The sequence below is a fragment of the Branchiostoma lanceolatum genome, chromosome 2, assembly GCF_035083965.1.
Source record: "Branchiostoma lanceolatum isolate klBraLanc5 chromosome 2, klBraLanc5.hap2, whole genome shotgun sequence".
In the NCBI taxonomy this organism is placed as follows: Eukaryota; Metazoa; Chordata; class Leptocardii; order Amphioxiformes; family Branchiostomatidae; genus Branchiostoma; species Branchiostoma lanceolatum.
In genome coordinates this window covers 16550288-16563213 of record NC_089723.1, presented here as the reverse complement: position 1 = coordinate 16563213, position 12926 = coordinate 16550288, and the positions used below count along the sequence as shown (strand labels likewise).

Here is a 12926-nt window from a genome sequence, read left to right as displayed (position 1 = left end):
TATCTGCACCAGGGATAGCTAGCATGCATGTTGCACTATCAGCACCAGGCTGGGACAGCTGGCATGCATGTTGCACTATCTGCACCAGGGACAGCTAGCATGCATGTTGCACTATCTGCACTAGGAACAGCTAGCATGTATGTTGCACTATCTGCACTAGGAACAGCTAGCATGTATGTTGCACTATCTGCAACAGGGACAGCTAGCATGCATGTTGCACTATCTGCACTAGGAACAGCTAGCATGTATGTTGCACTATCTGCACTAGGAACAGCTAGCATGTATGTTGCACTATCTGCAACAGGGACAGCTAGCATGCATCTTGTGCTATCAGGGACGGGAAGCATTATGTTGCGCTATCAGCACCAGGGACAGCTAGCATGTATGTTGTGCTATCAGCACCAGGGACAGCTAGCATGCATGTTGCACTATCAGCACCAGGGACAGCCAGCATGTATGTTGCACTATCAGGGACAGCTAGCATGTATATTTTGCTATCAGCACCAGGGACAGCTAACATGTATGTTGCACTAGGAATAGCTAGCATGTATGTTGCAGTATCTGCAACAGGGACAGCTAGCATGTATGTTGCGCTATCAGAGACAGCTAGCAAGCATGTTGCACTATCAGCACCAAGGACAGCCAGCATGTATGTTTCACTATCAGCGACAGCTAGCATGTATATTGTGTTATCAGCACCAGGGACAGCTAGCATGCATGTTGCACTATCTGCACCAGGGACAGCTAGCATGCATGTTGCACTATCAGCACTAGGGACGGCTAGCATGTATGTTGTACTATCAGGGACAGCTAGCATGTTTATATTTTGTACTATTAGCACCAGAGACAGCAACATACATGCGCTATCAGCACCAGTGACAGCTAATATGTACGTTGCACTATCAGGTCATGTGTATCTTGCATTATCAGGAACAGCTGACATGTATGAGGCTCTACAGTATCATAGATAGCTAACACGTATGGGGCACTGACCAGTGACGGCTAACACGCATGAGGCATTATCAGCACCAGTGACAGTTAACATGTATGCAGTACTATCAGCACCAGGGATAGCTGAATGTGGCGCTTTAAGGGACAAATAACTGTCGGGCCCTTTGATTCGTTGCTTTACTGTGCCCTTGTCAGATGTGGGTTGCAAGGGAGTTACAAAAAGCATTACTGCGTAAACCTTTGTCTGGGCACGAGGTATTTATTTCTGTTGGCTATCCGTGCTAGTCCGGCTGACCACGCTGACACCTCTTCAGTCGCCGGGCTACTAGCTTCAGCAACCTTCTGTTGTGTCTGTCCAAATGCTGTTGGTAGGAGGACCGGATGCGGCCGCTGCCATCAGTGAAGTATGTGGGACTTGCACTGTTCCGGCAGGCGCACAGATCGACCTCCGGCATGCAGGGGTCCCTGGCGATGGCGTTTACCAGAACTCTGTCTCCTGCGACCACGTCATGATAGATGGGCGCTGTTTTGGACAGGCGGGGGTCACAGTACGTGCCTTGTGCATGTGGTGGGCGCTCTGATGACCCCTGTGGCCTTTTTCTCTTCGCCTGTGGTGAGGAACTGTCTTCAGCTTCATCGACTTCCCTCTTCTGAGTCATACACTCGCTGGCGTCCTTGGTCTGCCCGCCCAATGCTTTGACGTTTTTCCTCTTGGCAACGATGGCTTCAGTAGCCTTTCGCAGTTTGCCGTTTAGTTTCCTGGCCATGGCCTCACGCTGCTCCTTCGTCAGCCGAGGGCGTGTCGGTGTTGTGGGCGCTGAGAAGACAGAGAGGGAACTGTTGTCCTCCGAGTCACTTAGCTACAATGCTCGTTATTAGAATAGAAAGTTTGCAAGAAACAACTGGTGACAAATCCTGGGAAATGCTTGGATATTTTTGTGCTGTAGAATTTCCGAAAGTTTGTTTACGTTTAGGCGCAACGTAACTTTATGTTTGACCTTAAAAGTCAACCCAGACTTACCCTCAGTCTGATCCTCTCCCACCTCCTCTAGTATCGGAAGAAGTTCGAAGATGCCAGGCCGCTCATTAAGGGCCCGTAACGTGTTCCTTTGGTCGTCGCCCTGGCCTATTTCTTTCGGCATCGCCATGTCTCCGGAACCAGGAAGGTGGGTAATGTTTGAAGAGAAGTGTTATGGTAACCACATCACATTCGAACACTTGTTTTTCGAAGCGAAACGCGCATTCTTCACCCGTGTATGACGTCAGGAAGGAACAACCGGCCACGTTTCGAACAACGCGGCTGTCCCTTATGACGTGACGTAAACACAGGTATGTTGGTAGCAACGTTACCTATCGGTCTTGTTCGACTACAAGGAAGTTATGAAAAGGAAGAAGTTTAGTCGAGCATCAGTGCTGATCAATCAAGAAGACGTATAGACTTTTATGGGCTTGTGCTCGGACTTGATACAATTACGAAGGTTATGTTTTCGATGCTGTTGATTGGTCAATGGTCAGCTGTGAAGGTTGCCAGCATAACCCGAGAAGTCGATATTTATGATACATGGTAGATGGGTAGGGTTCGAGAAAACGAAGGTCAAGTTCAAAGATCGGCCACCTAGTGACTTTCTACGGTACTGCAGCAGAAATACCGGTTTTGATACGTTTCACCAGTGCACTCCGCACTTCCTCCGACTCATTTCTTCTGATTAGACATTTATGCTTCCGTATGCGAAGACTAATGTAGCGGTTTTTAAGATAATACTACTTTGAACAGAGGGAACCGTCTGGAACAAGTTACAAAGCGAGTTTAGAGGCTTGATTCAAAAGTTTTTCGCCGTATGGGAAGCCGCGATACTAGGAACATTTTCAAGTGACGTCACATGAACGGACGTTCTTCAGAGAGTCACCCTACGAATCCATTCTGGAACGTGCTGCACAAACGTGTTGCTATGGAGATTTCTGTTGTTCGAACTATACAGTTTTGTTTGCGCTGCGATTTGACGTACATTTGGAGACCAGCATCCAGCCTGTGGTTTTATAGGATTTCGCAGACTCTATATTAACCGAACTCAAACAACCGCCTGGTTGGTTGGTTAACTGATCAGTGAAAGCACGTGTAATGGGATTATTGTGCCGTGACAGACGACGTCTGAACTGTGTAAATGGATGGCGAAGGCACTGACCTTGAGGGACACCCGTGGCAAACGATGGGCAGGTTCTTCTGCCGCGAAGTACCGAGTCTCGGAATCCCTGTCCCTGTGTATGGATATCCCACATACCAACTACGCGCCAGGTGCGAAGAGGAAGTCTTCTTCAAAAGAGGGACCAACATCGTCTAACAGACCCTCAACATCCAACTTGGTCATCAGTGATGGTCTTTTGATAACCAGGGGTCAAAGGGCGGCTTTGAAAAGGTTTGCAGCGAACACGTTTCCCCGTACGGAAAGCTCCATGAGTTTAGACCTCACCTGTTATGATGAAGAGAGCGACGACGATGACACGGACCACCGGGTGCCAGTCGCAAAACGGCACCGTGCAGATCTAGATGACCAATACGACGCCGATGACGAGTCATAGTAACCATAGAATGGAATATTCAAATTTTCTTATTCTCTCAATGCCTTTCTCTTTAAACATCGTTGTATCAGTTCCTTTTGATTTACAGAGTGTCACGAAGACTTAAGTTCCCAGTCTGTGTCAGCTAAACAACTAAGTTTAACCTACCATGGGCTCATCGTTAATTCTTACCGATCAACCAGTGTAAATGTTGTATTTGAGCCTTAATTTGCCCCATGAATTAGGTTTAAACAGTTGGAAACTGTGCTTATCAATAGTACAACTAGCCACCCCAAAGAATGGATATCACAACTGACTGTTTTGCTACAAACTAGTGTTTTATTTTCCAGTTGGAAAAATGTAGCAACACAACGGTGAAGGTTACATATAGGAGTAAATCAGAACAAAGAAGACCATCTGAAGCAATGATGTAGGCATATGCCACCCTCATTAAATCGCGTAGGTAGACATGGTTCTGGCGCCGTTACTGAGTTGCTCATGAATAATTAATGAGCTATAATTATTTGGCGGTTAATTTGTTCTGAACCTAAAGTAACGATGTGAGACGTAACCTGATTGGTTGATAGCTTCCCAGTGTCCTTTGCGCTTTTGCTTCAGATGAGGTTTAGCAAACCCTCTGATTGGCTGAAGCTCTTTTGGGTGTTGACGTCGCCAGAACCATGTCTACCGGCGCTGAAGATTAGGGCCCCTACGCGAGCGAGCTAACGTGGAGCGATGGGGGTCCTGATTTAATGAAGGTGGCATATGCATACAACGACAATACATAATAGTAACCTTGATTATAAGCATGGTATATGCCATGGGAGATGAAAGAATATAAACTTGATAGTTTAATATCGCATAACGTTATTATACCAAGGCACTGCTGGTGATGAAATATCAACGAGCGATACAGCGAAACCTGAACTGTCTTGTTCTGAAGCTCTTTTGGGTGTTGACGTCGCCAGAACCATGTCTACCGGCGCTGAAGATTAGGGCCCCTACGCGAGCGAGCTAACGTGGAGCGATGGGGGTCCTGATTTAATGAAGGTGGCATATGCATACAACGACAATACATAATAGTAACCTTGATTATAAGCATGGTATATGCCATGGGAGATGAAAGAATATAAACTTGATAGTTTAATATCGCATAACGTTATTATACCAAGGCACTGCTGGTGATGAAATATCAACGAGCGATACAGCGAAACCTGAACTGTCTTGTTCTGAAACTTGTCTACATCTAACACTGCATGCATGCCTACAGTCTAAGTTCACTCCATGTTATAGTCAGTGATTAATCTCTCTTTTAACAATCTTTTGAAGACTTTCAACAGATAGATCCTACCATCCTTTTTTTTTTCAGACAGATATCTTGGTTAACTGGTAACTTGGTAAACGTATGTTTTGCATACAACACAATTCAAAGGTAGATTCACTTTTTCCACCACATATCGTCCTTTTTTGCAATGATATTGGTTAACTTTCGTATAAACGTATGTTTTGCATACAACACAATTCAAAAGTAGATTCACTTTTTTTCCACCACATATCATCCTTTTTTAGCAATGATATTGGTTAACTCTCGTATAAACGTATGTTTTGCATACAACACAATTCAAAAGTAGATTCACTTTTTTCCACCACATATCATCCTTTTTCTAGCAATGATATTGGTTAACTCGCGTATATATAACGCTCGTTCTCATTTAGATGTACACATTTTGTAACTTCCGTTACCGATTGAAGTAGGACGTTCCTGACATTAGGATATGCCACATATAAGGTGCCAAACTTTCGTTTTATGATGACTTAATACTTTTCTAGCTTTTAAAAACGGCAGTTTGGCACCTTATATGTGGCATATCTGAATGTCAGGAACGTCTTACTTCTAACGGTAACGGAAGTTACAAAATGTGTACATTTGAATGAGAACGAGCGATAAACGTATGTTTTGCATACACCATAATTCAAAAGCCAACTTTATCGATGTGTTGTTCAGATGGGCATGGGAGCGTTCATGGCGGCGCGGTGTGCGTTGACGGAGTTGACGAAGTCCACCTCCCGGGACATCTGGCAAGCCGCGCACATCGGGCAGCAACAGGTGGTCCAGATGTCATTATTAATGTCCCCCTGGCGGAGAAATACAGAAATGCAGAGTTACTGCCATGGTCGACGTCTCATGCAGGGATTCAAACGAACAGAATGTAACAACTGGATGGGGGAAGAACTGTTAGCTAGCTGATCAAATTTCACAACGTCTGTTTCCGCTCCTTTCTGTAGAAGTCGGCGTACTCAGATATTTGGGGTCAACGGATTTGTGGCTCTTTCTTGGAACAATAAGACACGAAGTGACATATGTTCAAGCATGTATGGTGGGCGCTATGTTTGCTACTATAGCCGTGAAAGACTGAAGTAGTAATGCTACAAGAATAATTTCCTCAGCCTTGGGCTTTTCAATTGCTTTTAAGATGGTAAAACGTGGGCTACCATTAGTGTCACCTGTCATGGCGAGCACATGGATCGCAGGCTGAAGCTATGAATAGCAAAGTCTTTATTCACAACTACATATTTGACTAGAGTTCAGCAACCTTATATCTCCATGAAAGTGTTGAGCTTTTGTAAATTCTATTCAAAAGAATGATATATTAACATAATCTATGTATGGTTATGTCGGACTGGTTCACTGAAACGCCCTGAAGAAGATGACAGATGGTCACAGAAACGTCAGTTCATGTTGAATATGTTGTTGTGAATAAATAACTTTGCTATTCAGCCATTCAACAACCTGAAATTATTCACGGATGGAGGCTGAAGCAGTTAGGAAAATATGTAGCTGTTGTTATCCTAATGCATGCCATGTTGATTTTATCATATGGATGACATCCGCACGCGCATCAATTTCCGTCCGTCTACAAAACATACGTTTTCGACCATACTGTAAATCGTACAAAGCAGCTGCCAAATCATTTGTTCAACCTTCCTGAGCGCTGAGAGTTCATAATGAAGACAATGTTTTTTGCCCAACTTTGATTTTGTTTTCGCACGCTCGCATCAATTTTGGGGTTCCCAGAGAAGGGTCCCCCGAAAGTGCGAAATGAAACGAAAAGGAACGAAATGGAACGAAACGGAACGAAATGGAACGAACTAAAACATATGTAACATTCCATTTCGTTCCATTTCGTCCAGTTCGCACTTTCGGGGGACCGCCAGAGAATGTCATCCATATGAACGCATCAGCATGCTGCATGGCCTAACTGGAGACTAGTTATCTCCATGAAAAAATACTTTTTCATGGGGATATTGTTTTGTGTGTGTTTGCGTGTGTGTTTGCGTGTGTGTATGTGTGCTTAAAGTCAGCATAACTGTAGAACGTGTAGATGGATTGTAATGATATTTGGTGTGCGGGTAGGTGTTGGGAGGAGAAAGGTTAATGTCGATTTTGGCCCCCCTGGTATGTGTCACTGGAACTGCAATGGCGTATTTGTCAAAATCTTCTAAGTGACAATGAACATAGTCGAATATAAATTATGTAAATGTGGCCTAACTTGCATAATATATATTTCTGTAATGGCGTATTTGTCAAAATCTTTTAAGTGACAGTGAACATAGTAGAATATAAATTATGCAAATGTAGGCCTAATTTGCATAATATATATTTCTGTGAGACGCTTCTTACAGAGATGTTGTTCTGGATCCTGATCTTGGTCCTCATGCCCACCATGGCGGGGTGGACGCTGCAGACGGGCAGGCAGCACGACTCGCCCATCTTGTCCGCCAAGTGGCACAGGAAACAGGAGAAGCAAAAGGTGCCTGCCAAACCTGTTAAGGGATTGAACATTAATGAAAAGGGTCACACAATACTCCGTGTTGAATGGTATATGGGTACGACAATTAAAAAAAAAAGTCGTCATGCTAAAGGAAAGGCAATCAAAATATCATTTGCAGACCATAATGAAATAATTCTTATAAGTCTTAACTAGTGCTGCGAACCGGTGCTATGTACCGGTACTGTACCATGAAAATCGTAGGTACAGGTCCGGACCTGTACCTAAACCTCTGTACCGGTATCTGTACCTGTACCTAACGTTACGTTTAGGTTTAGGTACGCAGCACTAGTCTTAACGATCCAATAAAGATCTCCAGTTTGAATCTCCTTCTCTCTAACTGTAACTAAGAATTGCGGGGGTGAGGGAAGATGACGACTTCACTTACAGCTTCCCATGTCATCACAACAAGCGCAGAGCCCGGAGGACCACTGCCGAGGGCCGACTACAGTCACCACGGGCTGCTGCTGCACAACCACCACGTTTGTAGAGTGCGTGGGCTGGGGAAGAAAAGTATAAAACAAACCTTGATTTGGTTGGTTGAAATCTAACAACCAATGCAACATGCGAAGGCTAGAAACACTTCCAGATACGCCAAGCACGTTCGATGGTGGAGCATTTCTGAAGCATTGCTTGGTTTGCTACCTGTCTACAATGTCGGTTGGCATCTCCTTTATTTGTTTAATAGCATTGGACTGCAACCTCGGTACCGTTACAGCATGCAGATACATACTAGTATGTGCCAATGTACAAAAGATACGGGAAAGGTAAATACCACGGGTCACAGGGTCAGAGACGATGTTCTGATTAATACTTGAGGGGGTCACCCTCATTAAGACCCCGTTCACACTCATTTTTTTCAATCGCGATTGAAGTATAATCGCGATTGAATCGATCCGATCGCGATTGATTTTTTCAGTGTGAACGCTCCCAATCGCAATTGGAACGATCCAAAACGATCCAATCGCGATTGGATTGTAACTACCTCCGGAGGTAGTTTGAGAGGATTAATCGCGATCGGATCCAATCCAATCCTATCAAATTTTGAGTGTGAACACAACTACGATTCACTCCATCGCGATCGGCGAGGATTTCGGCTGGTTCCGGGGGTGGGAGGTCATACATTCGGGTACGTGGGGTCATAGTTCGCATCGCGCGGGAAAACAAACCCAAGCCACACACGTCAGATCGCTCTCTTACAACAACAACAATTTTTCATCGTCAACAATGCCCAAGAAGAAGGATAAAACTCCGTCAGCAACTTCAGCTGGTGGCAGGTGGCGCGATGAGGAGACCAGGGTCCTCCATCGCAATCTGGGGGAGAGAGGAGGTGCAGACCAGACTGGGGAAATGTCACCAGATGATCGCCGATGGCATGGCGGAGCACGGGTGTGAACGGGCATAAATAATCAATCGTGCTTCAATCGCGATTGGATCACGGCGTACTTTAATCCACTTGGCGAAAAGCAGTGTGAACGCAAAAGTTTATTTCCGTTCAATCGCGATCGGATCGAATAATCGCGATTATACTTCAATCGCGATTGAAAAAAATGAGTGTGAACGGGGTCTAATTCAGGACCCCTATCGCTCCACACGTTAGCTCGCTCGCGTAGGGGCCCTGATCTTCAGCGTCGGTAGACATGGTTCTGGCGCCGTTACTGACAGTTGCTCATGAATAATTACTGGGCTATCCTTATTTGGCGGTTAATTTGTTCTGAACCTAAAGTAACGATGTGAGACGTAACCTGATTGGTTGATAGCCTCCCAGCGTCCTTTCCGCTTTTGCTTCAAATGAGGTTTAGCAAACCCTCTGATTGGCTGAAGCTGTTTTGGTGGTGACGTCGCCAGAACCATGTCTACCGGCGCTGAAGATCAGGGCCCCTACGCGAGCGAGCTAACGTGGAGCGATAAGGGTCCTGATTTAATGAGGGTGGAGGGGGTCTACTTGAATTAAACGAAACGGTTGAAATCATATATATTGCCATATCATTTTTCGAGTCTTTGCGTAGGTTTAACTGACTACGAATGAACCCCTGGTTGTTTATTGCAAGAACTTGCAAATAAACTTTTATCATTATTACTATTCGGTATTACTCCTGTCTATACAATGAATGAATGAATGATTTTATTTGCACAGCAATTGCATCGGTGACAATGTATGGCAATGTGCAGATAACATAATTAACAATCTAGGTGTATTTTTCCACAATTCTAATTATTACTTTATCATATCAAATATACTAGTAATCTACAGTGATAACTAAACGGAACTATTCTAAATATCACATTGCATATTTCTAGGCAGCTTTGCGACTTTACGTTCGCCAAATCTCATTTAGGAATAGTACAATTTCTTTTGTTTATAGCGTTATGAATGTATTGGCCTATGTGGATAGAGGAATCTGGACAAGATAAAAGTAAATTGAAAGTATCGGTACTTGAGTGTGGCAGGGTAATATTCGACTTGCATGTAATTAATTGCATCAACTTTTGTCTTTCATCATTATAGGTAGGGGATATCATTAGAAAGTGATATTCGTCTATACATATATCATGGCTATACACTAGCCTCCATAGCAGGCTCTGAACCGGCCTTTTTAGGGACAAAATGGTTACGGGGGTGGCTGATGGTTACGGGCTGACTGCAAAAGGTGTATTATTAAGCCCCCAAAAAGGCCGGTTCAGAGCCTGCTATGGAGGCTACCTGACGTACCTGTTGTTGCATGGGGAAGTGGTGCGGCTGCATGGTGATCGGTGCCTGTTGTTGAGGGGGAGGGCCCGTCACTGCCGAGTACTGGGGAGGGTGGTCGGGCAGGACGATGGGGTCGAATTTCACCTCCTCTTGCATCGCCATGGTTACAGGTGGTTTAGCTAGCTCCTGGTCTGTCCTTACCTATCTTGGAGATTGTGCGAACAGTCAAAATCACTTTCGAGGTGCCTCTGAGTTTGGTAACATCTCCGTCGCACAACAAACTTAACTTTCAACCGTGGTGGACAGACATACCAAGAAACGTCAACCGTCGCAGCTGTGAATTCAACAAGATATTTGCAAACGAAAGACCCCGCATTATTAGTGAAATGCTAGCTCTGAGTCTGAACTGGGGATCAACGTGACAACATCATTGAACATGTCGCTACTCTGTTTTGTGAATACAAGGACACAGTGGCTTTGTATAGGATTTAAGATGTATGATAAAATTCTACATTTCGATCCGCCCGAATTTCGTGTAGATGGCGTTTACAAAATTACATCACTTAAGGTTAACGTTAAGGTTAAATTATAGAAGCTATCTAGAAAATGATATTGATACAGACTACAAACGGTTGCGAAATTCATTGAAAAGATGTATATGATAAAAACCCGAAAGATAGATATCTGTTAGAGACGCTCGTACTGGCTACACAGGCAAAATCCCAACTGTATGTTTTCTGCCTTGGTTTCGTTTGTTATGGTTTCGGTTGTCGTAGCCGACTCACTAGCAAATGCCAGTGTGGTATCATTACGCAGTGACACGCCCACATATAAAACGCCACAAACTGAAATTTGTGATAAACGAAAAAAAGCGAGGTATCTAACGTTAATTTACCTATCAGTTGAGGTACCGCCATGAGATAGAGGAGAAAAAATTATGAATTTTCACTGATTTTACGAACTATTTTACCGTGACCCGAACTATCTAGGTGGGACGTGGAAAAATACCAACTGCACTGCTCGATCTTGCCCCTAGGCTTCTCATGTTTCATTGTTTGATAATGTCAAGAGATTCCCGAGTTAGGCCTTGGTGTGGCGCCATAACGATATAAATCATAAGCGACTCGAAAAAATTGTTCCTTACATCGTGCGATCGGTTATTCTTTGCCTTATATTTTCACCCTGTAGCTTACTGAAATCATTTTATTTCCTGAATTGTACGTGTGCGCCATGTTGAGTGGTAAATTACGCCACTTAACACAACGCCTTCTCAGATTTTTTTACTTACGTGTTTGACGATTATTTGCTTCAGTTTTGATCTTGCAGGTTACGTCTTTACCACTTTGAGAGAATTTATGATTATTTTTATTGCAAGTAGCGTGTTTTAATACATAATGCAACAGCAGTCTGCAGGCACAGACATACAGTCACGCTATACTGTAGTGTCCCACGACACAACATGATAAATATGGGAAATACAATGATATCCAACAACCGCCTTCCTGCGTACAGATTGTGTATAGCTGATGTCTACTTCAGTTCAAGGGTACCCGTTCCTATTATAATTGCAGGGATCGTTGCTAAACCCTGCCATACATACTTACTCGACCATGACCATCGTCTCTGGTACACACACTTAATGTTTGAGGCTTCCTACACTAAAACAAAACCTCCGTCATTTAAACCGATAATCTGATTACTTTTCATATACGAAACCTTATGTTTGAACAGTCTTCTTGTAACTCTTATGCCGTGAAGTGTCCAGTTCCTTTACACTGATTCGAGTGAGTCGCCATATTAGTTTCCATTCTCAGTCGATATACGGTGTGACAATCGCGAACCCTGTCCATGGCCTCGAGCACACCAAATGACTTACCTGGAATTGTCTGTCAAAGCCAGCGATTGCTCTTCTCTCCTTGTCGTTCTCAGAAATATCTTGGCTCGGCGTCGGTAGAAGAAATTTACCCGTACCTTCCACGCTATACAACAACGTTGAACACAAACTGAAAGAAAGGTTACAGAGCCAGTAGACCGTGAAGAACGCTGCCTGGGTTATTTGCCAGGGGTGTTCGGTTTCAGGTCAGGTGCGCCTACAACAATGTAACGTTAGATGTTGTTCATTGGCTGCATTCATGCCGGGCATAGCTTCCATTTAACCCATCACGCCGTTACTAGCGATACACCTTCAGATTGATTTAACAATGGTTTGTAAGATCATTTCGAGGTAAAACATAATGTGCCATCATATTTTTGCTTAATTCTGTACATTCTGTTTCATCTCGGAAGATAATAGCGATGCGTTCATATAATTGATATAATCTAGCTCTTACAATTCTGAGCTAGTACATACGTCACATACTGTAAATGCGTTTAAGTTCGCGTGGTTTTTATTTCGCGCTAAGGCGAAAATGGAGTGTTTGCGATGGTTTTAAGTTTGTGGCTATAGTAAAATACTGCTACAATATTGGACAAAAATGTTCGCGGTGGTTTTAAGTTCGCGGTAAAACGGTCGCCGCGAAAACCGCGAACATAAAACCACCGCGAATATTTCTGCATTTACAGTACTGCAAACGCATTAGAGCGAATACAATACATAAAAATGTAGGGTTTTGAAAGTAGTACAGAAACGCCCTACTTGGCTAGCTGAATCGATGCTGGTAGGCTCGTTCTCAGTGAAATATGCAAATTAGCGATAAGGTCAGATATCGATCAGCTCATTTTTCATGCACACCTACCTTATTTCTTAGGATCTAGGAAAATATCTCCACATTGATGATCGCCCCAAAATGACAGCTTTTTTGGCGTGCTTTCATATGCATGCAGGAGAGAAACTTCTGCTTGGAAAATATATCGGTTACGGTTATATATACCAGTTTTATCTATACGATATATATAAG

At 43.8% G+C, this 12926-nt stretch overlaps 2 protein-coding genes across 2 annotated transcripts; both read right to left on the bottom strand.

Annotated features, from left to right (window-relative positions):
* Positions 1-1189: 1189 nt before the first annotated feature.
* LOC136427628 (uncharacterized) lies at positions 1190-2205 on the bottom strand. Its single transcript, XM_066416613.1, has 2 exons — positions 1973-2205; positions 1190-1768 (listed from the first exon to the last, which is right to left on the bottom strand). Exons 1-2 carry the CDS (start codon positions 2097-2099, stop codon positions 1233-1235), a joined length of 663 nt encoding a protein of 220 aa, XP_066272710.1. The 5' UTR covers positions 2100-2205; the 3' UTR covers positions 1190-1232.
* A 1621-nt stretch (positions 2206-3826) lies between these two features.
* LOC136427627 (placenta-specific gene 8 protein-like) lies at positions 3827-12027 on the bottom strand. Its single transcript, XM_066416611.1, has 5 exons — positions 11906-12027; positions 10051-10230; positions 7726-7837; positions 7190-7332; positions 3827-5643 (listed from the first exon to the last, which is right to left on the bottom strand). The coding sequence occupies exons 2-5, from the start codon at positions 10189-10191 to the stop codon at positions 5509-5511; spliced, it is 531 nt and encodes a 176-aa protein (XP_066272708.1). The 5' UTR covers positions 10192-10230; positions 11906-12027; the 3' UTR covers positions 3827-5508.
* Positions 12028-12926: the final 899 nt, after the last annotated feature.